This window comes from Perissodus microlepis, chromosome 3, assembly GCF_051167445.1.
Source record: "Perissodus microlepis isolate ML-2025 ecotype Zambia chromosome 3, ASM5116744v1, whole genome shotgun sequence".
Lineage (NCBI taxonomy): Eukaryota > Metazoa > Chordata > Actinopteri > Cichliformes > Cichlidae > Perissodus > Perissodus microlepis.
This window is the reverse complement of record NC_140463.1, coordinates 49,488,882-49,515,347: the sequence shown is the minus strand read 5'-3', so window position 1 is coordinate 49,515,347 and position 26,466 is coordinate 49,488,882. Positions and strand designations below refer to the sequence as shown.

The window sequence follows — 26,466 nt, the reverse complement described above, 5'->3', positions numbered from 1 at the left end:
TCGAAATGATCACAGAAGGTATACAAGTTAAGTAAAGCAGTCAAAGACGAACTGCAGCTTAAGGACGGTGACCTTAGACCATCACTAGAAATAATAGAAATAGTCAAACTAGGAAGTATTTATTCTTAGCGCATTGAAAGAAAGATGCAAATAAAAAAAACAATAAATGCATAAACACAGAGTTTTCTTTGTCTTTTGAGTAAATAAATTTAAATGTGACTGAATATTTTTTTCTGCCTGTTGTCAGACATTTGCTGACTTGTTGCTTCGTCGAGACATAAACAAACAAAGCTGCTGTCTGGCTCTACAGATCAGCGGTCTCCAACCTTTTCTACGCCACGGACCGGTTTAATGTCAGACAATTTCTTTACGGAGCGGCCTTTAAGGTGTCGCGGATAAATACAACAAAATGATACGACCAAGACAAAAACGCAACTTCACTGTGAAGCTGTGTAACTTTATTAGCAGCGTCCTCCTGAAATGCGCCAACAACACTGAGAGTAACATCATAATGCTTTTTGGTCGCTATGGTAACGTGTAAATAGTTCTTTCAAATTAAGACACACAACTACAACACGGGAAAAGACGATAAAATCCTGAAAACCCTAAATTTCACACCCGAGCCTCAACTCTCACAGCCCGGTACTGGTCCCCAACCAGGGGATTGAGGACCGCTGCTCCAGATGCTGTACACTCCATAGATTGCTACATCCCATTGTGTGGTGGCATAGAAGTGAAAATCCTGCAGAGTTTTTCTAGTTTAAGAAAATTCACAAAATTCCAGGAATACGAAAAATGATTTTGCCTGGTTCAGTTTCTGATAATGATGCTTTCCTTGCTTCATATCTACACTCACATTTTCCTTTTTCTGTTCTGCTCTGAAGGTTGAAAATGAGTCAAACACACTCCAGGATGGTTCACTGATTGATCTGTGTGGAGCAACTTTGCTGTGGAGGACCCCCACTGGATTGCGGCATACTCCTACTCTCAAACAGCTGGAGTGCCTTCGACAGGAGCTGAACGCTGCGAGGCCTCAGTGTCCTGTGGGCTTCAACACGCTGGCCTTCCCCAGCCTGGCCCAGCGCGAGATTGTCGACAAGAAGCAACCCTGGGTTTATGTCAACTGCGGTCACGTACACGGCTACCACAACTGGGGCTACCGGAAAGAAAAAGGGCCCCCCGGCCCCGGAGGCACAGCACCTGCCGGCACAGGTGAGAGGGAGTGCCCTATGTGTCGAAGAGTAGGCCCCTACGTGCCGTTGTGGTTGGGCTGTGAGGGTGGATTGTACCTGGACGCTGGGCCACCCACTCATGCTTTCTGCCCCTGTGGTCATGTTTGCTCAGAAAAGACAGTAGCAGGATGGAGCCAAATCCCATTGCCCCACGGCACTCATGCCTTTCATGCTGCCTGCCCTTTCTGTGGTACCTGGTTGACAGGAGAGCAGGGCCACATCAAACTCATCTTCCAGGGGCCCGTTGATTGAAGCTGAGAGAATTCAGTGCGGGCAGATTGACTAAGGACTTGCTGACTAAAGACTGTGTGTGCTGACATGATAAGCTGAAAGCAACTTGCAATAGTACATACCAAGGCTTCACATGGAATATGAAGTGTATGGAGAGTATGTAAAATAAATTGTGTTGAAAACAACATGTCTTTATCTTTTTTTTCCCGTGTCAGCATTCTAATAGCTAGACTGCTGCTCGCATCCATGTAGGATGCAGCTGGTAAACAGTACAGCCAGGGGGCGCCAGGGAGAGAAAAGGGTCCGTGATTGACAGGATCCCTAGAAAACAGCAGAACAATCTATTTAAAAAAAAGACAGAAATTATTAACCTAAAAGAGACAACTGGACACTAGAAATGTGTCTAACTGCAGGAGGCCCCTTGGAAAATTACATTTTAAAAAGATATCCAAAGGATCATTGAAGTCATATTTGCCAATACTTAATTATTTCAATTATTTTGTCCTAAACGTTATGCAGCCGTCTGCCAGCAGTTGGCACAGCATTGTTGAAAACAACATACATCTGATAATCTAGGCCTGATCGTTTTGTAAACGCTACTGAAAAAGTTGCTGAAATGAGCTTTCTCCGAAAGGTGGACGGGCTTCTCCCTTAGTGTCAGGAGCTCAGCCATTTGGGGGGGGGGGCAGAGTAGAGCCGCTACTCCTCTATGTTCAAAGGAAACTAGGCTGTCACCTCCTGGGTAAGGTCTTCCGACCAGGCATGTCTATCCTGGCCCCGGGATAGACCTGGGACGCACTGGAGAGATAACATCTATCGGCTGCCCTGGAACACCTCGATGTTTCCACAGATAACCTGGAGCCGGTGGCAAGAGGGAGGTCTGGGCTTCCCTGCTGCTGACCCACAACCTGAGAGGAAGAAAAAGGCTGGATGATTTATTGTTTTGTTATTTTAGATTTTAAGTTTTGTTGAAGTAGTCGTGAATTTTCAAACAGCTTGCATCATTCATAATGCACGGCACAATGCGCCACACTTTTCAATTGCAATTTATGAGTTTTTCAAATGTTAATTTGTCATATTTTAGTAATCCGTGAACATCTTTTATAGCAACACGTTTTCATATTTAACATCAGGTTATTTAAGTGTTGTCTTCCTCGCTGTCTGGAGTATAGCGTGTGATGTTGATAATGCACGATGCGAGGTGCCACACATTTATTCATTCTGTGATTAATGGTTTTAAAATGCCTTTGTTAATAGTTTTTGACATTTTCCGTTAAAACAGTTCTCAAGTATACCTATATATCTGAGTGTTAACTTAGTGTAACTTTTAATTTCTTTTTAATTTCTCTATATCTCTATATCATATATCTAATAATGTTATTATTAAAAACATTAAAATGTAAAAAAAAAAAAAAAAAGACTTGCAGATATCTCATCAGTTTTGCACAAAATCAAAACATCGAAGCAAAATTTTGATCAATTTCTGCACAGCATTGTATTTTTAGAGTCAGCATGGTTTACAATATTAAAGTGGTGGGGCCCAAAGTTGGATTTTCTTTCCCCCCACAGGGCCCCAAATCCTTGGCCTTATGTCAAAAAGTAAGAAATTATAAATTAACTGTGATTTAAAAAAAATTGAAGGTCAATTACATCACAGCAAGGCAACAAAGGAATAATAAATACATAAATGAAAAATCTTAAGATTAAGCTCCAACAATCAATTAATATAGAAACCAGAGTAATAACAAAGTACAAACAAATATCAACAAATTTTTCATCAAATAATTAAGTAAGAAGAATAAACAACAAAATAATGTAGTAATAAAGTAAAAAGAAGATAAAATAGTCATAATAATATAAAATAATAAATAACAAAAACAAGGTAAAAGGTGAAGTTGAGATAAATAATGATAAATTAAAAGTAAGGAAACAAATACATAATAGAAAAATAAAAAAGTTACATTTCAACACCTGGCATGATACATTTTACCAAGGGACTCGATTAAAGTGGCTTATTGGTCACAAAGTCAGTGAGTGTGCAACAATATCAGCAATGTTTAAACGCCTTATTAGGGGCAACAAATTGAGAAAGTCTGTTTTCATTAGATTTTCTTTTAAAGCCAAAGATTGCAATCCTGTGGTTTTATCTTAAAAAAAAAAACTTCAGTTGCTGAATAGTAAATGACTTCCTGTTGTGAATCACAGATGACCCCTGGCAGAGTATTTTAAACCTGTTGTTACAAACCTGGGTTTTAGGATGGACGGTGATTTTAAGTTGGACACTCAAATTAGGGCTACTGTCAAGTCCAGTTTTTATCATTTAAGGCGTTTGGCAAAGCTAAGACCTAATTTACCCAGGCCGCATTTTGAACAGTAATCCATGCTTTTACTTCATCTCGTTTGGATTACTGTGATGCTCTGTATTTTGGAGTTAGTCTTCTCTCTCGTCTGCAGTTGGTCCAAAATGCTGCTGCACGACTTTTAACCAGAAGAGAGCACATAACTCCCATCCTCGCGTCACTCCATCGGCTGCCTGTACATCGTAGAGTTCATTTTAAAATTCTTATGTTTGTTTTTAAATGTTTAAACGGTCTTGCCCCACCTTACCTCTCTGAGCTTCTGCATCCTTACTCAGACCCCAGGTTTCTCAGGTCAGCTGACCAGCTGCTCCTGGAGGTACCCAGGTCCAAGAGGAAGCTCAGAGGGGGCGGGGCCTTCTCTACTGCTGCTCCTAATCTGTGGAACAATCTGCCCCAGCACACTAGAGAGGCCCCTTCACTGTCCACTTGTAAAACACGTCTTAAAACCCATTTTTACTCCTTGGCATATGACACAGCATGACCCTGATTTTGTCGTTTTAATCTAATGTGCTCATTTTATTGTTTTAAATGTCATTTTAATTATCATCTTATTTTTTTTATTTTTATCTTTATTTTATTTTATTTTAATTTTTTTTTTACTTATTCAATGTATCATTTCTGGCATGTCAAGTGTACAGCACTTTGTGTTTAGCTGGGAGTTGTTCTGAAAGTGCTATATAAATAAATGGTTTGCTTGCTTCTAATTGTTTGCAGTTGTAAAAAAAACAAACAAAAAAAAACACCAGCTATTCTAATTCATCATGTTCAGACACAGGGACTCAGCTCGTTGCGATCTCTGCTACAGTGAATGGATGCCATTTCTGTTCATCATCAGCCTATTTTTTAGGTCTCAACTCGTCATATTTCTTTTAACCTCAGTCATTCACAGCTCTGGTTTTACACATTGTAGCAACATGGCTGCTTTTTGATGTTGCCAAATTGTTGTTGAACATCACCAGCAAGTCCTGTTATCATCTTATTGAATGAAAACTTTATGTTTAAAGAATCAAATGCACATGAGTCAAACCGTTACTAACTCTTCTGTTAGCTTAGCTTTTTGTTTTCAGTGGCACCCAACATGACCACACCCCCTGTCTTCATGCCAAAGGAGGTAAATACACAAGTATAACTTGTTATGTCACGGAGCTAGCTGAGGTGTAGTCCACATGGTGTAATGAAGCTATAAATGTTACAACTTGTCTATGTCTTGGACCCAGAACAGTTAGTCTCGTTCCTTCACAGTGTGTCTTGTGTAACTGAGTGGATGTCTCATGTTGTGACCCAGGTCTTGGAACTCGTCTGCACACTCCACTGTTTGTGGTGGTGCGATGGGTGCTGCCACAGGCTCTGTGGTGCTCTGGGGCGTTGACACGCTGGCCCCGGGACGGCCTTCTCCCCGCTATGACGGGTTGTGGGGTATAAAGGGAGCCTACTGAACCAGTCGTTCACTGTACTCTACCTGCCAGTCTTACCTGTCCCAGCCCTCCCTCCTACCCATGCCTTCATGCAACACATCACTCACACACTCATGGTTTTGACGGGGTTTCGTGCTTCACATGGGGCGTATGTAAGGCCACTCATGTGGGTTTGCTGGCTGTTCTGCACAATAGCCCCCACTTCCTTTTTTAATTACACTCGAGCCATCATGGTTTCCAACACACACACACAAATACAAATTGAGGTAACCGTGGTACTATAGTACTGTTCTCCTTGTAATTATGGCTCTTTATGGGGCATTAACTGCTGGGCCATTAGATTTGTCTGACAGATACAGGCCAGAAATAACAGGAAATAACAAAAAGGTTCATTTCTTACAGGCAATACTACATTTGTTAAACAAGAGTTGTGCACAAAGGGTAAACCACTAAGGACATAGTGATTGTCTTTTCAATATACTTTAAATCAATCAATAATGAATTCAGAAATATGACAAACATGAACATGTGCAGTAGTAATAAGGCCCATAAATAGGCCTAATAAAGCACATTGTCGTAAAATGCAATGTGAATGCTGTGAATGCCTGAAATGCTTAAAAATATTTGAAATATTCAAAGCTGAACTTGCTGAATGACCTTATGTTATCAAAATATCAGGCAGCTTAACAGTAAAAAGCAAAGTATCAAAATGGAAAATGTGCTAAACAAAACTAAAAAGCACATAAACTGAGAACTAACTAAAGATCATCAAAACGAAGAAGTGCTGAAACAAATGCTTTACAAGAGAGAGAAACAAATTCAGTGTGAATTTGTTTATGGTTAACAGGAACACAGTGGAAAGTAATTATATTATTTGGATTGTCGAACTGATTGATGGTAGGAACTACTTCTTGTATCACCTCTCATAGTTACAGTATATTGGATTGCAGTTGCTGATCGTAAGCAGAGTCATGTGTGGAGCTATTTCACATGTGACACTTGTGGGAAGGCCACAAACCTTGTCTTTACCACTAAAATTGGCAGAGAAATGGCAGTTTAAAACATCCCTTTGATTCGGGTTTTTGCCCCAAGAGCAAAGAACAATTAACATTGCTGTGAATGACTGATGGAGATAATACTCTTGACACGGTCTTGATCACGGTTAAGTGACATCAGTTTATAGGCCTATAACTAACATTAAGGAATCGAAAACATTTTCTGGATCCCAGATTGTCCCTCATGGCAACAATTCTGCATGTAAAAAGAAAGCATAATTAATGTTTTTGTGTGCACAGTCAGAGGCATGTACCCTACTAATCGCACAATTAAAAGCTTAGCAGATAACCTCAGGTTTAATCATGGGTTTCAATGTCAAGGTGAAGGTAAAACAGTGCATCTAAGCCCTGTAGCTTACTGAGCTTACACAACATTTGCAAGATTACTTACCATTTAATTTCTGTTTTTTTAATTGTTGCTCTCACACCGCCACCAGGGCTGCAGCTTCATTATGTCTGACTCCTCTCATGTCTTAATGATAGACCTTTTATACTAAGAAGCACAGCAAGCCAACATATGCTGAAGCCACTCGCTTAGCTTGGGTCCACCAAGCGCAACAGTGCAAAACTCCTGTTACCTTCATCCTCCACATCTTTTCAAGTTCTTCTTTCAACCCTTGGTACTTCTCAAGCTTCTCATGTTCCTTCTTCCTGATGTTGCTGTCATTTGGTATAGTTGCATCACTATGGTCACTACTGTCTGCTTGGTTAGCCATCACCAGTTTGCCCGTATCTGGAAGTCCCACCGGATCTTAACTCGGTCATTCTTGACAATCCTATCACGTGTGTCCTGTTTTTTACCTCGGGACATCCAGGCTACACTCAACGCAGATGTTCCTGTACTCTATGCCAGCCACTTGGTTATGGCATACCACGTATGCCCTGGGTGCCTGCATCTTGCATCCGCCTGCTATGTTCTGGATTGTCTCAGGGGCATCTTTGCACAGCCTGCACCTAGGCTCTTACCTGGTGACTACCTATCCTCTCTTCACTACTATCCAACTCGACTTCTCCAATCCAGATGACATTCCAATGTCGCTGACCCTAGACTCAATCAATCTCATTCACTCTTGGCTTACAGATCGGTGTTAACCATCTAGAGGTGGTGGCTAACGATTACTCTATTCTATGGTTACTATCCATAGCCAGTGATCTTACTGAGGGGGTTCAGGCAGAACAGCAATGGAGACAGAGCATCTTCTAGGTAAATCCCACACTTCATGGTGACTTTTGTGCAATTGGCTTCAAACTGGTCTCTAGTGTTGTTCACCACATTCCAGACTCCTGCCAGAGAGTACACCTTGGATGGTTCGGTGGAGCTGGTTCATCCTCCTGGCTTCCATCTTTTCTATCTCTTCAAGTTTATCTTAAAACCAAGCATCTCCCTGATCACAGCTGCCATGGTGGGTTAGCTGCTTGGTTTTGGTGATGGGCACAAGTAGGGATTGTCCACAATGTTGCATTCACATCTTCTTGTCATCCAGGTTTCCAGCTTTGCCATGATCCCATCTTTCAGGTCAGTCTGTGTGCACACGTGTGTGTGTGTGTGTGTGTGTGTGTGTGTGTGTGTGTGTGTGTGTGTGTGTGAGAACACACCCAAAGCCATCTTGCTTAGCAGGGAGAGAGCACCAAAGTGAAAAAGACAGCAGGTGACAGCTGAGTACCTGCTTTTTATAGATAAACATCAAGTGTCTTTATTAAGCCACTAAGCAGCAATAAATGAGTCCAAATAACACAGGAAACAAAATCACCCACAAGAAACAAAATGGGAAGTGAAATAAAGAGAAATGTTTGACATGTATCACATTCAGAAACAAAGACGGTCTCCTTATATTTCCATGGACTACACAGCAGAGCAGGATTCAGTGTCTATAAATGTCTATAAATCAGAAGAATATTAAGACTTGATGAAAGAAAACATTTAATTAAAAAATTAATCCTCAAAGTGCATCATCATCATCATCATCATCATCATTATGTTGATTATGATATGACTGCTTGTTCAGCATCTATTCAATTAAGACTAAATCACCTTCTGCAAACTGAGGCTTCTATGTTAGTTCCACACATTAAGCAACCGTCACACCTACTTTATTCAAATCTATGCAGAGCTAGAACTTTCTGAAAGTGCACACACACACACACACACACACACACAAAAACACTAACACACACACGACTCAAGTTTTGGGGGGTATCTGCATTTTTTCATATTTTCCTTTTCAAGGTGCCATCTGCTTTTTGTTTTTTTGATGTTTCTCCTCATACATGTAGCAGTTGTGCTCACATGAGCTGGAAATGCTGCCAGGTTGAGAGAAGGGAGTCAAAATTTGGGGAGCTTCATTTTTTTGACAGCAGGTCAGGACTGAACTGATCTTGAGGTTTACCAATTTTCTCTGACATTGTTGGCTAAAGGCCCGTACTGGAAGTGCATATCTGGCCATAAAACCAAAAGCACTGGACATCCAGACACCCACAAACACAAGGCACAAGATGAAACTGACTGCAGTATATAAGTACAGCTTTCTTAGGCATTCAAATTCCCATTCAAATGCAAACAAGACACAAAGAAGAGCACTAAAGAATTTGATGAAAAACCAGACATACTCTTGGACCGAAACAACGTGTGGTCCATAACAGGCAAAGAACATCAGTTTCCTAAAACTGCCTCAACCAGCACATCTCTGCACCAGCTTCATCTGCAAACAAGAAGGAAATCTGCCGTTATGAAACCGGACAAGAGACCTGAATTAGAAAATACAAAACGAAATATAAAACAAAATACTAACAGAAAATTTATTGTAAGATAATTGCAGGATATTACCAATGTTGTCAGAATAAAGCCGTTTCTATCACCAGAACCAGGTTCCTTTAGAGTTTCCACTGCAGGGATTAGGGCTGAAATTTAGTTTCCAATAAAATTATTTTACCCCTTAAAATCCACCTACAAAGAAACTCTAGAGAGATGCTGGTAATGCTTAACATTTCAATCTTGTATTCATTACTCTTCAGCATTTCACTCCTCTGTAGCTCGTTTGATTGTTATTGGACAGAAATTTTTACTGTTTGCAATCAATTTGTTGATTAAGAGAGACGCAGTGGCAGTCAAATGAGGTGAGGGGTGATGTTTACCAAAATATATTACTCTGAAAACAGTTTCACTGTGGTTATCCTAAAGTACATGTGTCCAACCTCCCACACAAAAGAGTGCTGTGAAGGCTCTTTAATGCCCCCAAAGTGCAAACTCCCCCTGTTCACAGTGGCCTCTTGGCTCTGTGGACCGTAGCTCAGCACTGACCAGTCAGACGCAGAGAGCAGAGAACAGTGATCACGACAGTATAACATGGTTGCTCATCTTTATTGCATTCCAGTAGACTGACTGACTCCAGACTGCAGTGGAAACACAGACGAACTCCAATCTAAAGGAACCTTTAAGATCCTGAAAAACATTTCCTGGGACAAAAAGTTCTGCAGGCTTTGATGAAACATGACTGACTGAGTGAATCTCTTCACTCCAGCTTAGTCACCTTTCATCATCTATGTGCAGTGTCAGGGAAACACCTTCATGGCCCGAGTTCAGTTTATCATCCAGTACAGAATGTAGCAAAAAGATGCTCGAGATAATTTAGAAATGGTGCAATCACAGTTTATCCAGCAGAGCAGCTCTGACTCTATTACAATACTTACATTCTGTATGTAGATAAATACAAATATTGGTGATTTTATTGATATCTGAATTTTTGACTCAAATCAAAAACAACAACAAAACAACAGTAAGAGTCAGGCTCAGGTGACCCACCCCAGTGGTTCAGCGTACTAGCCTCTGCTAGAAAGGCTTAGTTACTTTACTCTTACACAACAACTGCCACTATAAAGAGACTGAAAGCAAGTTCTCCTTCTGCCATCTTTCACATCAACACTTTCCATCTCTTTACATGGATGAAACAGAGTGCAGCACTAAGAAGGCCGCAGCAGAGAGTCCCAGTCTGTTTGAAAAAGAGTGAGCAAGGTGTGTCCACACAGAACATGTGACTATATATTACACAATAAATGATACATGATGAAGCAAAGTCAGACCCGGGTGCTCGAGTTAAAAACTTTGGGGGGAAATGTAACTGTTCCAACACACACAAACAGACCAACAGAGAGAACCAGACTCTCGTCGACACAGTCAGTGGGGTTTGTTTCCTGCTGGCTCACAGCACACGTCTGTATGTTTAGTACATTGGCTGACTGAGGCAAAGGAACGCTGATTCCTCAAACAAGAGTTACATAATAAAAACATTCACCTTGCTTTTGTCTAAACACACTATAAAAAAGTGGCTCAGAAGAGGAAGGAAATAGATGAAGGAGAGGGGGCTCCCTGATTGGGCTTTCCCTAGACCATCCATCCATCCTAGACCCTCCACAGGAATAACAACGATGTGTCACAGTTAGACTGCTAGCATCCTAAAGAGTTCAGGTCATCCACAGCGTGTAGCGTAGTGAGTGTGTGCAGTGTGAGTGAAGTTTGGGCTGAGATCAGTAAAAACAGACGGAGCCCAAGGAGAAATGCATTTGGCCAAACGGCTTTAATTTTTGTAACTCGTGCCATCACTACTGTGTCTGTGTGTTTCGTAGCAATAACCTGACTTGAATTTGAACCTAATCTTTTATCTCCATGTCTAAATCAATGCCAATCTCCTGCCATATCTCATTTCCTTCTGCCTCCACGGCAAAAGATAAAATCGTCTCAGTGTGTTTCCTGGTTGCTTTCCTCTCTGTCTAATCAAAAGGCTGAACAGGTCTGAATTAACCCTCATACAGATTCAATCTGACTTTGCAGTTTAGACCTCTGTCCGAGCAGGTCACAGGGGGAAAGTCGGGAGTGGGAGTGGGTTATATGGTGGGGTGTGAGTTCTACGGGTGATGGGAGGGAACAGAGTAGAGAAATCACTGAGATGGTTGTGGTGTGGTTGTAGGTCCTTTAACAGCAGCCCCCTCCAGACTGCCTGACGGGGGTGCTATCGATTTTTAAGTTGGGCTTGTCCCCGCCAGCTGTGGCCCCGGGGCCCATGCGTTTCTTGATCTCGGCTGCCATGGTCATGAAAGCCTGCTCTACGTTTGTGGCATTCTTGGCACTGGTCTCCAGAAAGGGGATCACCAAAGAGTCAGCAAACTCCTGAAAAGATAAGAAGAAAATTCTAGTGCAAACAGTCAGAAATGTGCTGTCAGAATATTTCAGCCCATTAGGTGGCCTCAAGTGTCTGTGTGGGTTCTCAGTCATCCATGTCCGGGTAGTCTAAGGAGTTTAGAAAGAAAGTTTCTTTAAGTTTCTTGAAGATGTTTCACCTCTCATCTGAGAAGCTTCTCCAGTTCTAAAACCAAATGTTGGAGAGTCCCAGGTATTTAATCCCTAGTGGGAGTTGTCCCGTAAGACGGTAGTTGACCCACTATTGATCAGGGTCACCCTTTCAAGTGAGATCATCCGATGCGAGATGTGAGTGGCAGTTGAGGCAGCACGATCTCAAAAATGCATTTAATCCCAACTTCCACTAGGGATTAAATACCTGGGACTCTCCAACATTTGGTTTAAGAACGGAAGAAGTTTTCTAAGCTCCTTAGACGATCCCCCGACAATACTCAGTGCAGCACTCTGGATCAACTGAAGGCTTTTGAGGGAGGTTTTAAGAGAACAGGATAACAGTGATTTACAACAGTCCAATAATAACATGAACTAGTTTTATAATGCCATCCAGATATGCCTTCATGTTTGATATGAATAATCAGGTCCCATCAAAATGACCTCATGAGAGAGAGAGAGAGAGAGAGAGAGAGATACAGTTATTCATAAGCAGCCACACCTTAGCAGTTGTGTAGTCCACTACTTTCTTAGTCGTCAAGTCACACTTGTTGCCCACCAGAAGTTTATTGACATTTTCACTGGCATATCGGTCAATTTCCTGAAGCCACTGCTTGACATTGTTATAGGACTCCTGTACAATGAGAATGTGAATATGAACAAAAAGCTGTCTCTATACATGAATACAAGGTATCTTCAAAAATCAGGGCATGCCAGTGTTCAAATCTTCCTCCAAACCTTGTGGAGAACATAGCAAGACAAGACTGTCATTTGTTACCAAGTTAACACTTCTTCAGATAAAAGTAGCAAGTATTGGCAAATATTTATTTATTTTACTACAGATTAAATAGACCATAACTCCATAAAAATGCTCACTCACTTGGTCTGTCACATCATAAACAACTATGATGCCGTGGGCTCCACGATAGTAACTGGAGGTGATAGTACGAAACCTCTCCTGGCCTGCAGTGTCCCACTGGAGGGATGAAGAGAGAGAAAGAGGAGCAAAAGGGATGATATATTAATATATTACAATTATAACAAGCATATTATGATAGAAAAACAATTGTGTTTGTGAAAAATGAAACACTCAGGAAGCTGTGCATAAGTTAACCTGCGACATATCTGAGTTTGGCGGTTGCCAGGAGAACAGTACTTGTCTGACTTTCAAAGTGTAAAGCTTGTTGCAGGGGGTTTATGATGTAGGGTTGTTTTCCAGGAGTTGCCCAGTGGTTACAATGAAATCGTCCAATGTACATGTAGTATAAAAAGTTCAGCAAGGATTTGACCTGTCACTTCACAAACGATCAAAACAAAACATCAGTTTGGGCTTGAGGAAAAAGAGTTGTTGATTCTCACAAAGCAGGAGATGGATATGCAAAGTTATCACAGCATTTCCAAGTATGAAGAGCTGGAGTGATTAGTATCATGAAGCAGTCAGAGCAAAAACGGATTTGCATCATCGCTGTGTCTCCCAAAATGACAACGATCTAAAACATATTTCTCTAATGGTGAAATACTACCTTCAGAAAACTAACAACAACTTTACTGACTGGCCTGCACAGAAGCCCTAACTTAAAGCCAATTAAAAATCAGTGGGGTTAACTGAAGATCAGGTCTGCTGTGTAAATATAAATATAAACTATCGACCCCCATGTTCAGTCCACCAAATGTAACCAAGCAAACAATCCACTTTCTAAAAGCTGACATCTCTCAGATTCCAGAATTGCAAGTTTTGTCACACTCTGGCTAAATTTCCCTTAACCAGCCACAAAAGAAGACCATAAATATGGTGCTCTGTGTGTACATGTGCCCTCACAATCTGCAATTTGATGGTCTTGCCATCCAGCTCGATGGTGCGAATCTTAAAGTCCACTCCAATGGTGCTGATGTAGCTCTCTGTGTAGGTGTCATCCTACAGAAAGAGGAGGCACAGCATGATTTGGTCAGGCCAGCAGCAAAACCAGTTAAAAACATTCATTCAGTCCAACAGAAGTGAAAAATATCTTACAGTGAGGAGGTACTACTTACAGCAAAACGCAGTAGAAGACAAGACTTTCCTACACCAGAGTCTCCAATGAGCAGGAGCTTGAACAGATAGTCACTGAAATAAAAAGAACAAGGCTGAAAAATTTCCATTGCAATAAAAAAAGCAAAACAAAATCAAAAACAGTGGGAAACATTTTATAATACGACCCGACTAAGTGCAAAATCCCCCTTTAATTAAATGTAACCATTGTTTTTTAATTTGAAGTAGGGATGCTCAAACAAATGTGTACCAAGTCACAACAAAAACATAAATATACTATAATATATACAATATTACCTCATCTTACAACAATCAATCAGACCTATGTGACTTTATAACAATGGACAATACAACTTTTTTTCCTTTTACAATTACTGTTCAAACACAACTTTCAAAAGGAGTGTGCAGATAAACGTTAGGCAAGGTTAAGCTGATACGACTCGACCCCTGAAAAGTGCCGTGTTCTTCAAATCAGGGGCGGGCGATATATCGAATAGACTCGATATATAGGTATGGCAAGTGTTTCCACATACAATGGTTAAAATGGCTTTACTGAAACAATCCAGTATAAATTACCACGGCAATATTCACTTTTTTCTTCCACACACTGTGAATGCATCATTTATCGCCCCCTCCCAACTGGAGAATATTCTACCCGGCACACTGCAGTGAGCATGTGTGTTTATATCCTACCAGACACGGAATAATATAGCGCCAGGAGGAGCTTCAGATGACGTTGAACAAAATGCAGTAATTTGCAAAACATGCTGTAAAACTATTGCTGCAAAAGGTAGCACGAAAAATTTATTCCACCAGCTGAAAAGTCGAGCTGCAAAAGCACGAATGTTTTAAACGTCTCCCCACACGCCAAAGAAAACGTTAAGCTGTGATAGCTGTGGCTGTTCGTGGTCAGTCATTTTCATAGTCACTATCTAAACTTTTGTTTCTGTAATTTGAGGGCATCACGTTTTTTAAATTGTACAATTTTTATGTTCACAAAAAAAGCACCTTTTTCATTTCAATGTTTTAGTCTCATGAATTCTTGCTTGATTGACTTTTTTCTTGCTATGATCCTTTGTTTGTTAGAGGCCTATGATTGACCACAGAGAGAGACGTACTGTGACAGCATTGCCATCTATGGAGGTTATTCAAGCATAATGTGATATATACGGTTTAACTACTACCAGCTTTAAGGCCTGTGTTACATAGCTGATTAATTGAGATAGTTTGATCATACTTAAGACTGAAACATCACTTAATGGCAGGACTTCTGTGAGCACTCCTGTAGAATCGGGATATAGAAGACACGTTGATGCTTCGAGGAGGTAATTACTGAAGTTAACTCAGAAAGATGAACCACAGAATCATCACTAGTTAATGTTAAAGGGATGGTTGGCTCAACAGAGCTCTGACTGTGTGTCAGCCTGGCTACAGAGCTGAAGAGAAACCTGGGGTTGTTCTTATTTTCTTCAATCAGTGACGAATAGTAAGATGTTCTGGCTTTGCGGAGGGCTTTCTTATAAAGCAGCAAACTATTTCTCCAGGCTAAATGATGATCCTCTAAATTAGTGAGACATGTTCGAGAGTTCAGTCAGTCAAGCACTTCTGATGTGAGACTTTCTTTTTCAGAAGACCTACAGTATCCAGAGTTTTACGCAGTGGAGAAGTGAAAGAAGAAGAGGGAGGGAAGTTTGTGGAAAAAAAAATTGCAAATAAATAAACGCTGCAAAGTCTTTGCTTTCGATTTGCACTTCTTCCCCTTATATGTTAGCACTTTTATACCAATGTTGTCTGAGTGGCAACACCCATCATTCAGAAGAATACTGCAGCCACTTCCTGTGCCTAACGGTGAGTATACTGGGGCCTTTACTCCTCCCAATTTATTTGCATATAGCTGCAGCAGAAAAAACAACTCTGACTCTGAGTGTAGGCCTTTGGTGTTTTGTGTGTTAGAGAAGATGAGACTTAAAGTGAGAAGAAAGAGATGACACTTTTTTCAGATGCCGGTTGTTACTTTGCATCGTGTTTTCACATCCCAGGTGATGGGGACCCCTTCTCAGATGACAAAACATAGCTATGACCCTTAATATCGAGACTCTGAAGGTGCAAACATGAAATTAAATTTGCCTCCACAGCCTGTGATGCCTACGAGTTCTCTGTCCTCTACCTTTGGTGTACTGCCACAAACTTAATGGATTGATTCTAAGTCTATGAAAATGTATCAAATGTTAGAAAATGTAATTACACACTAATGGATGTATATTTACAAAAGAGAGTACAAACCTCACATTTCTGCAAATATTTTATAATATCTTTTCATGGGACAACACTGAAGCTATGACACTTTGATGCAATGTAAAGCAGTCAGTGTACAGCTTGCATAACAGTGTAAATTTACCTCTGCTGAAAATAACTCAACACACAGCAATTAATATCTAAACCTGGCAACAAAAGTGAGTACACCTTCAAGTGAAAATGTCCAAATTGTGCCCAGTTAGCTATTTTTTCCTACTCAGCGTCATGTTACGAGGTCTCAGGTGAGAAGCTGGTGTTATTGCTCCCCCACTCTCTCATACTGGAAGTTCAACATAGCACCTCATGGCAAAGAACTGTCTGGGAATCTGATAAAAAGAATTGCTGCTCTACATAAAGTTGCCCTGGGTATAAGAAGACTGACAGCACCCTAAAACTGAGGTGCAGGTCCAAGAACACACAGCGGTTTAACAGGACTCACTGTGGTCAACCAAAGAGGCTGAGTGCACAGGCAGATTATGAGTGTACGATTTAATCAGTCATAATCCCTTAAACATATAAATATTTATATCGTGTGTGTGTGTGTGTGTGTGTGTGTGTGTGTGACAGACACACACACACACACACAGATGAACACATGGTTATTCAGGGTAATTAATGTAACAAATTTCATGGTGTGACATTCAAGAATTTCGAACTAAAGTGTGCAAACTGTTTTTATTTAGCAACAGCCTACACAAATAACACAAATGAGCTGCCTTTACATATATCTAAAAAGTATTGCTATGGAAATAGTAAAGTTTAAGTGCAAGTGGGACTAAAAACGTATTTTTGTCGAGTGTTCCATACTGTCGCCGTCTCCATGGAGAAAAGGGAAACAGTGGGCGGAGCCTGTTCGCCCAGGCTACAGGTCAGCCATAACACGCCAGTACGGCCCAATCACCAGCTGGTAACGTTACACGTTTTGGCTCTAGTATCTGAAATGAACAATAACCGCGTCTCTTTCTTTTTTACTACATTAGTGTTTCTCTCTACACTGCACTGTTTTGTTAGGGGGTCGTAGTTAAAGGTCCGCGGTCACGGTGGAAACGGGAGACACGAGCAAGCAAAGTATTTGTTGATGTGTGGAGAAACCGCACTGGGAAACCTGACACATTAAAGAAGCTGTTCGCACCCTGTTTACAGAAGCCGAGCTGCCGTTCTCCATTAGTACAACCAGCCTGGTATGATGTAGCATAAAACTAGCCAAACATAATGATACTTCCTGGAAGAATACAATAATAACAGCCGTGCAGCTGATTATGTTTAATGTGAAACTCACTATTCGGGATTCATGCTTTCAGTCTGGATGTGTTTCTCTGTCGGCGACTCGTCTCTTCCTACTCAGGAAAAAAAGATGACTTGTATGTCCGGATATCAGAGGCACATCGACGGTTGTTTACCGTCCCCGTCACTGCTCTGACTCCTCCGCTGCAGTCGGCTTCTATCGGCTCTTATAGCTTTAATCCTTACGGACATAAAATCGTTTCCTCCGGTTAGGTTAGTATATTTTTTCTCTTTCTGCCTTTCTGTGACCGTTCTTTGCTAAATGTATAAGACGACTGCGCAGGTGCGGTAGTGACGAAAGATGACGTGTAATTACGAAGCGTAAACCTTTTTTTTAAAATACAGAAATGGTGGCTCGTGGAACTTGCCAGTAGCTCCCGGTGTTTCATGTTAAATGACTTTTACACCGGATTAGATTTTTTACATATTCTCCGTGTTCCACGTGCTGCATCCGCCGATTGGACGGTTTCACTGACGGGTCGTCGCCCTGTGTGTCACGCGGATGACAACGCAGCTGTTTAACACCTGCTGCTTGTTTAGGAATCACGCCCACGTTAACCTGTGCTGGTCAGGTTAACGTGGACATCTGTATGGTCAACATAACGTCATCGCAGCCAGTGTGCCTTGCTTTGTTAGCGCAGAGCTGCTGGAGCTTGCGTTTTCTCTCAGTGTGACTTTTCTGATTTCAAATCAAAAAACGCGATTTAAATTTAAAGGCATCATACAGTTTATTGGTGAACCTGTTGCTCCAATGAGCAGGCTTTTTGGTTTCGAAATAAATATATTTAATGACGCACATCGATTAGATTAGCGCCCGTTTACCTCATAGTTCTGCCACCGATCTCCTCAAATACTATTATATTCAGGAAACTCGTCATAGGCACAGGTAGTCGATGGTTATTGTGAAAACTAATCATCTTTAAATAATCAATCCCAGGTGTTAGGGGGAATATGCAAACATTGCCAGTGTTGATTGAGTTTATTTGTAATGTGTTGATTCAATAAATGAGTTCGAAGAATGAGAGTTGTTTTAGCAATTCAGAAATAAACTGGTGATTCCACTACAGCCATCTCAGCAAATAAAAATGCATGTTTTTCTTTAGCTTCGTTTTCAGATAAGGATCAGCTCTAAACAGACACATGTCTCATGGTGTTGCAGCTCAGCTGATGGCACAGCCAGAGGGAAAATGAGACTGAAAACATATGGCCAGTTTAAATTACAACACCAGTTATTATGTGGGGCTAAATGAGGAATTGTATAAGTTATAAAAATTATGTATGATACCACACTAATCACACAGCATGAGTGACATCAGACAGATGTGAGACCTCAGAGCTTCCTTATTGAAATTACGCATAAGCTTCATTTTCTTGTCACTGTGTGCTCTGAGATATTTATAGTCCTTCACTATTTTCACATCGGCCCCCTGCATTGAAACTGGGGTCACTGGTTTCCTGGTTCTCCTAAAGTCCACAATCATTTCCTTGATCTTTGTCACATTGATCTCCAGATGTTTCTGTTCACACCGCATGACAAAGGAGTCCACCCCAGCCCGGTACTCCATCTCATCACCCTCACTGATGCATCAAACCAACGAGAGTCATCAGGAAACTTCTGAAGATAGCAGGTCTCTGTGCAGTCTCCATATTCCCCCTGACTCTGCAGTATCGCTGTTAGCTCCTTTGTTTTGTTTGCTAGCAACCTAACGTTCCTCATTACAATAGACAGGAAGCAATACAGCCCCATACTTCTATTTTGTAGAAGTGTTTATCAAATAAAGGGGCTGGTGAGTCTCGATCAATAAAGCAGCATTGACATGCAACAACATACTGTCCTACTCATGATGTCCAAAGTAAGCTGGTGCCGTAAATGAAGAAGAGGAAACTTGGGATCAGTGATTGAGATTTAGCTTGTATATAATACTTTATTATGGGGCCATTAAATTAAGAGTATGTCAATCAAAAATAAAACAGAATATGATTTGCTATGGAAAGAAAGGAAAGCAAGGAAGGAATTACTAAAAACAAATCCTAATTTAAAAAAATATTCCAAAATAAAATTCTTTGATCGTGTGGAGTCATTTCTGACTGACTTGGCTGAGTCAACCGACAATAAACATCCTAGAGAGGGTGGTTTTAAGAAGCAAGAGTTGGATATCATTAGTGGATATTAAATGATGATACAGAAGTTCCTAATCCCAAAATAGATAAAGATTACATGATTGATGTGTTTAAAGTAGTGCTGTCAAAAATAATGGGTTAACGCAAATTAATCCGTTAACATGATTAAAAATGTTTAATGCAATCAACGCATCTGGAGTGCAGAATGACTCAAAATCACTGAAATGTTTCTGTCAACACATTTCGGGCAGTTTGTCCAAGTAGAGTTACCTTCACACATGTGCAAATGTGCAGTTGATCTGGTAGACACATTTTAAGGGCCTGAAACTCCTCGACCCTTTGTTATGACCCGGCCTAGGGGTAACCGGGACCCAACATGCAGGTGCGACTCCCCACTCCCATGACTCCCATGACAGGCCAGCAACACACTAACTAAAGGGGCTAATCAGCAGTTTATATTCTTCAGATATGAACAATGTCAAAATAACAAACAAAAAGGTTTCTTCCGTCTTCAGAAAGTAAAAGCAAACAAGACAATTCTCTAACCTAAGCTCCTACCAAAAAAAGAGAAAAGGGGCTTCTCACTCACTGCTGCAGTGCTCAATGTATACACATGAATAAGACTTTACAAAAATGCTTTTAGCCCAACACAAAGATATCGTAATTACAAACAGCTCACACTGTACGAAAAGACTTTCTCACACAGATGCTCAGAACTACAAACAACTAGCTCTTTGTTGGGTGTAGAGCAGACAAGGGAGGGCGCTGTCAGCTGGAGGTTAAGAGGCTGCTGTCCATTCAATCATCCAATCCAGACTTCAAGAGCTTGTTTGAATCAGCCAATAAGCTCTCTAACCTGTTTCACCAGCCACAGACACACGCAGCCTGGAGGGAGGAGATTCAAAAAACATACACCAATGGGAGGAGCCACACATCAAAACAGCCAGCATCACAAACCACAACATTTCATTGAATCAAAACACCTTCATCTAATTTGAATGTATGTATTGTGATGTACTGATACCCTCAAATGAAACCTGAGAGTCTACAGATTATTTCTGTTATTTAACTATAATTGGAATTTGTTTCAGTAAACAGTAAAAAAAACAACAACAACAACTTGTGTGAGAGTCCAAATACATGTGGACCTACCTGTAAAAAAATATCTAAAGGATTAATAGATAATTTTAAAATTACAGTAAGGAAGTATGAGAGAAAGCAAAGAGTTAGAGTTAAGGTAGAGTTAAACTGATAGTAAATGCATTATAGACGGTATAACTAGAGTGAAGTGGTAAAAGAACTTGACATGCTAGTGCGTTATTTAGATAAGGAAAAACTTTGGTTTAAAAACTATCAGCAACAGAGGGGCACTACAAGGAGCTATTGACTTTCTACACCACAGACTTCAGCCACTGCACAGAGTCCTGCTATTTTCAGAAGTTCTCTGCTTACTCTGTGATGGTTAGTTGCATCGGTCAGGGTAAAGAGATGGAGTCATTTAATGTGGTGCACACAGAATCATCTGCAGCTCAGTGCGACAGACACCAAGGAAATGATTGTGGATCTTAAAAGGACCAGGAAACCAGTGACACCTGTTTTAATTCAGGGGGTCAAAGTGGACACAGTGAAGGATTATAAATACCTCAGAGTACACATTGACAATAAACTGGACCGGGTTAAAAAAAAAATTGCTACTCCACACTACAGGAAGGGTCAGAGCTGTCGCTATTTCCTGTGGCAGATGTAATCTTTTAACATCTGTCAGACAATGCTCGGGATTTTCAGCCAGTGCCATCCTCAATGGTGTTGCATGCTGTAGTTGAGGGTTGGGATGCCAACAGACTCAATAAACTGATCTGCAAGGCCAGTAACATTTTGGGGTGGAGCTGCACTCTCTAAAGGTGGTGTATGAGAGGTTTAAGGTTTAAGGTTTATTTATTTATATAGCACATTTTAAAACAACAGGGTTGATCAAAGTGCTTAACAATCAGCAAAAATCCTTGAGACATTAAAAGGCAATGCAAGGGGAAAAAGTTAACAAATAAACAACAAACACACCAACAAAAATCAAAGGTGACAAACATAAAACAGGCCTGATGATGATTAAACTAATTTGATTCAAAAGCCAAAGTAAAAAGTTGAGTTTTAAGATACGATTTAAAGGAATGAATAGACTCAAAACTACAGGAGGTTGTTCCAGAGTGTCGGTGCTGCAATTACAAAAGCCCGATCACCTCTGGACTTCAGCCGCGATCTAGATTGTTCTAAGAGCATCTGGCAAGATGAACTTAGTGCTGTCCTGGGCTTAAACAAGCCAGAGAGTTCAGTCAGATAACTGGGTGCCAAATTGTTTAAAATGTTAAAAGTAAGCAAGAGAATTTTAGAGTATAAGGTATTTGACAGGGAGCCAGTGTAAATTAGCTAGAACTGGGGTGATGTGATCATACTTTCTAGTACCTTTTAGAACCTGTGCAGCAGCATTTTGAACTAACTGCAGACAGTAAAGGGAAGCTTTTGGAGTAGAGAGAGTTACAGTTACGAGAGGTGGATGTTGTCCAAGACGAGAACAATGCTAGATGATTCCTCCCACCCACTCCATGACATGCTGGCCAGTCACAGAGGCATGTTCAGTGAGATACTGAGATTACCCAAATGCAATGCAGTAGCTGCACACCCTTAATATCATCTACATTCAAAAAAGAGTTCAAACTAAAAGACAGCACATAAAACTAGGAAACCAAACTTCACCTAATCTTAAGGGAACACAAACTGTAAGTGAGGACAAAACAACACAGGATGAGGCAACAAAGTCCCAACACAGTCTCGTAGAATAAACGCACACCAGGAAAGTTCCTCCCCAAACACCGGGGAACACAGCTGAATGGAATCAGACTAACAAGACAAGGGGAAGCAAAACTAAACACAACAAACACGAGACGAGGGACTATCTAAACAAAACGAGTAGTAACAAACACTGAGACCTGGACTAGGACATGTGACACAGTGACAGGAGATAAACAAACATGGACACATGACTGACTGAGAAGACAGAAAAGTAAACAAACACACAAATGAGACTGAACCAGAAACAGAAACACAAGGATAGCAGGAAAAAACTGAGATTGATAAACCTGACTGAAAACAAAAAGATACTGCACGAGTACGAAAGTATGAAATCAGAAAACATAGGGGAATTTTCACATAAATAGTTTGTTTACTCTGATCTGAAACAGTTGATGAGTTTGAAATGAGAGAAAAACCCAAGTGAACTACAAGTGAACCAAAATGGATCACTACAAACCATGAGACAATGTTCAGTCCACCCATCGTCCAAATGTGTCTGCGGTGGGAGCAATAAAAACAAATACAGGATGAAGCTGCTGCGTTCTGGACTATTGGAGAACACAGAGAATCCACTGCTAGTTGCTAGCCCATGCAGACCTTTGCACATCTATAGCATTTTCCTAGATTGATATTGCAAACCACACGTTGCTACAGGTAGGCAAACAAAAATGATCAAAAATACAAGCTAAAGAAAACTGAAAACATCCCCCAAAACACAAAACAGGGACTGTGACAGAGTGGGAACGTAGATCAACAGTTTCTGAAACACTCAGACAAACAACCATGCCACTCACCTTTCTATCTGATGCTCTGTTTGAACTTCAACAGGCTGTCTTGACCATGTCTACATGCCTATATGAATTACTAACCTGAGATTGGCTTCTCACGTCACATGATGTCAGATGGGCTTCTGTACGTACATTGTTGTACTGGGATTTTCCTAAGCAGAAGACAACACTGGGGGCATGTCGCTCGGCTACAACAGGAAACTAAGGCTACATTTTGCACTGACTCACCAATAATAGACAGCAGAATATCATCAGGGTACAGTGAGATCTTATTGGAGGTGTATCCTGTATTGCAGCCATGTATTTCTTTATGTTTCCGAATTGTTTCCGCAAACGACTCTAATGCGAGGCCACACAATAAAGGGCTCAGCGCGCATCCTTGTCTTGTGCCATGAAATAGCTTAAATGGTTTGGAAAGGGTTTTGTTTGTGAGTATTCTGGCACACGGATTACTATATAACAACTGAATCCAGGAGACAAAATTAGGTCCAACTCCAAACTTACTTAATACTGCATATAGATATGACCATTCGAAACAGTCAAAGGCCTTTTCTGCATCAAGGCTCAATATCACTTGGTCTTTATCTGGATCCCTAGAGGAATAAATAATGTCAAAAAGACGTCTCGGGTTCTAAGATGCATGCCTTACTGGGATAAACCCTCTTTGATCTGGGTGAACCAGTTTACCTATGTGGGAACTAAGTCTCCTGGCTAAAGATTTGGCCAGTATTTTCTGATCTGTGTTCAATAAAGAGATTGGTCAGTAAGAACTCACCAATTCTGGGTCTTTTCCTGTCTTTGGAATGAGAGCCACAGTTGCTTCATTCAGGGTCTGTGGGAGTGCACCATCTTCCAAGGCCATATTAAACATATTCAGCAAATATGGGGTTAGTAAACTGCTTTTTTTTAAAAAACTCATTACATAGACCATCAGGTCCTGGGCTCTGCCCGTTTTTCAGGGAGCGTATGGTATTAATCAATTCTGGACATGTTAAGTCTGCATCTGGAGATGTCCTGTCCTTTTGTGCTAATGTAGGCAAGTTACATTTGCTTAGTAAATCCACATAATCACAGGAGTTGCATTACACTGAGATGTATATAACTGTTCATAAAACTGTCTAAAAGCAGTATTAATATCCTTATAAGAATTAGTCAACAACCCTGAGTCTGACCTGACTGCATGAATGGCCCTATCACTTTTTCTCTTCCTTAGATGATTGGCCAGTAATTTATGTGGCTTATCACCAAATTCAAAATAGGTCTGCTTAACATACATGAAGGCCCTGGAAATGTTATCTGAGAGCAAGTTATTGAGTTTATACTTCAGAGCTGATATTTTACTCTGTAGCTGTACAGACGGTTGTCTGGCATTCTCAGAGTCCAATTTTTGTATTTGAACCTCCAACTGTATGCGTTCCATGTTATTGCGTTTACACAGCCTCTCACATATGCTTTAAACGTCTCCCACAATAATACAGGTGATACATCGTCTTTGTCATTCATCTCAAAAAACAACTTGATCTGTTCTTCCAAATAATTGCAGAATGTTTTCCATGTAAGAAGTTATTGGCTGACTCACCAATAATAGACAACACTGTACTCCAATGGCCTGCTCAGTCATCAGATCTGTTTCCAGTAGTCCCTGGGATGTATTTGAAAGGGAAATTTCAAGTACATCCCAGGTAAGTACATCTCAAGTAAATTTCAAGCTGTGACACAAGACTGAAAATATGTATTTATATTTGTTGCAAGTAAACCTCTGACAGCGAGTTACTGTATTCACTCTTTCGTACATACTTCAAAGAATGTGGAAGTAATTTGATTGTAAACATTAATGCAGTGCTGGATAGTATTCAGGAAAGTGAGCAATCTGGAGCTGTGTGTGACAAACTGCTTTGATGAGTTGTCAGATTGAAGTGAGGAGTGAATGTAGATGAGTATTGAGAATGAGTTTTCTGCTGTGAGATTCATGGTCAAGCACGTACAGGTCCCCAGACCTACCTTGCAGTATGTGCAGTATACAACTAAAGCTGTACCAGCTTGAACACGACACCTAAAATTTAGACCAGGGATGTCAAATATAACACCTGGTAGCCAGAACATCAGCAGAACATCTCTACCCAGCTGCAAACTGAGCAATTGAACGGTTTTATCGCGTCCTCCGTATGAACTCCTGTCTGGCAGGAAGATGTGTACTAAACTGGACATCCTCCCTTTGCCTTCTACGGCAGCGGTCCCCAACCCCCGGGCCTCGGACCGGTACCGGTCCGTGAGTCGTTTGGTACCGGGCCGCGAGAGTTGAGGCTCAGGTGTGAAATGTATAGTTTTCAGGGTTTTTATTGGTTTTCAGCGTTATTTTGTTATCGTTTGTATCGTTAACTCGGTTTTCCTGGGTCTTTTCACGTGTGTTATGAATAAATCTTCTTTTTTTCGGTACCGGTACTAGTTTTATTTTGTTGTATTTATCCGCGACACCTTAAAGGCCGGTCCGTGAAAATATTGTCGGGCACAAACCGGCACAAACTGGCGCAAAAAAGGTTGGAGACCACTGTTCTACGGTGTCTCCACTGGATGACTTTGCACGTCACTCAGTGAAGAAATATCAGTTTAAAATGCAGCATGACGCTGATCATAAGCATCATGCAGAAATTTCTACCAGGTGAGAGAGTGAGGATAGTGAAACTACATCATGTTGCTAAAGGACACCCCAGAGTTACTCCTCCTGTAACAGTAACAAAGACCAAAGGGTCAAACACCTTCTTGCTGAGTGATGGAAAGATTTGGAATGCCACTCATCGAGCTCGCTGTTGCCCCGTGACTAAAAAGCTCTCTAACACTGTCAGGCTGCACCACACTCACAATGGCTCCGCTGCCAGAAGACTGCCACGTGTCAAGTACAAGCCTTTTGGTACAAAGACTGTATTGTGCCATAATAGTTGTGCTTGTTAAAAGAAAATTGGAGAAATGCTATCACTTATTGTACTTTAGTTTAACAGAACTGATTTACTGCCACCAGTGCACTAAGAACTACATGAAAATATTAATAGGAATAAGTGGAATAATATTTTTTCACTAATCATGGCAGCACAGGAACAAACTCTAAGCACAAGCTCCATAGAGGCTGAGGTCTATCACACCAGGCAAGACCCTAGGTGCAGGCTGTGCAAAGATGCCACTGAGACAATCCAGCACATAACAGCACGGTGCAAGATGCTAGCAGGGATACATATATGTGTGTGTCATGGCTGTGTGGCCGCATAGCAAAGTTGGATCCACAAAGAGAGTCACTGAAAGATTTAACAGTATTTCATGAGAATAAGGGTGAACACAAGGGTATGTCTCAGGGATGTTCCAGGTCTGGGTGGAAAAAGGCTTCCATTAGAGAAGGAGAACAGAGTTAGATCCAGGTGGTGTTGGAGAGGCAGATGTTGTCCATATCAGGACACTGGTGGACAATACCTTCCTCCCACT

General features: G+C 41.0%; 2 protein-coding genes across 5 annotated transcripts in view; one reads left to right on the top strand and one right to left on the bottom strand.

Moving 5' to 3' along the window:
• The window catches only part of peli3 (pellino E3 ubiquitin protein ligase family member 3), a 42,586-nt gene extending 40,938 nt beyond the window's left edge, over positions 1-1,648 (top strand). For all 4 annotated transcript variants that reach the window (XM_084916904.1, XM_084916896.1, XM_084916887.1 and 1 more), the window contains exon 7: positions 885-1,648. In XM_084916904.1, the coding sequence (XP_084773030.1) occupies positions 885-1,484 (600 nt within the window). In that variant the 3' untranslated portion in view covers positions 1,485-1,648. The remainder of the gene's footprint in view (positions 1-884) is intronic.
• A 7,427-nt stretch (positions 1,649-9,075) lies between these two features.
• Positions 9,076-17,545, bottom strand: rab1ba (zRAB1B, member RAS oncogene family a). Its single transcript, XM_084917369.1, has 6 exons — positions 17,238-17,545; positions 13,666-13,738; positions 13,454-13,549; positions 12,515-12,610; positions 12,137-12,268; positions 9,076-11,454 (listed from the first exon to the last, which is right to left on the bottom strand). Exons 1-6 carry the CDS (start codon positions 17,249-17,251, stop codon positions 11,260-11,262), a joined length of 606 nt encoding a protein of 201 aa, XP_084773495.1. The 5' UTR covers positions 17,252-17,545; the 3' UTR covers positions 9,076-11,259.
• Positions 17,546-26,466: the final 8,921 nt, after the last annotated feature.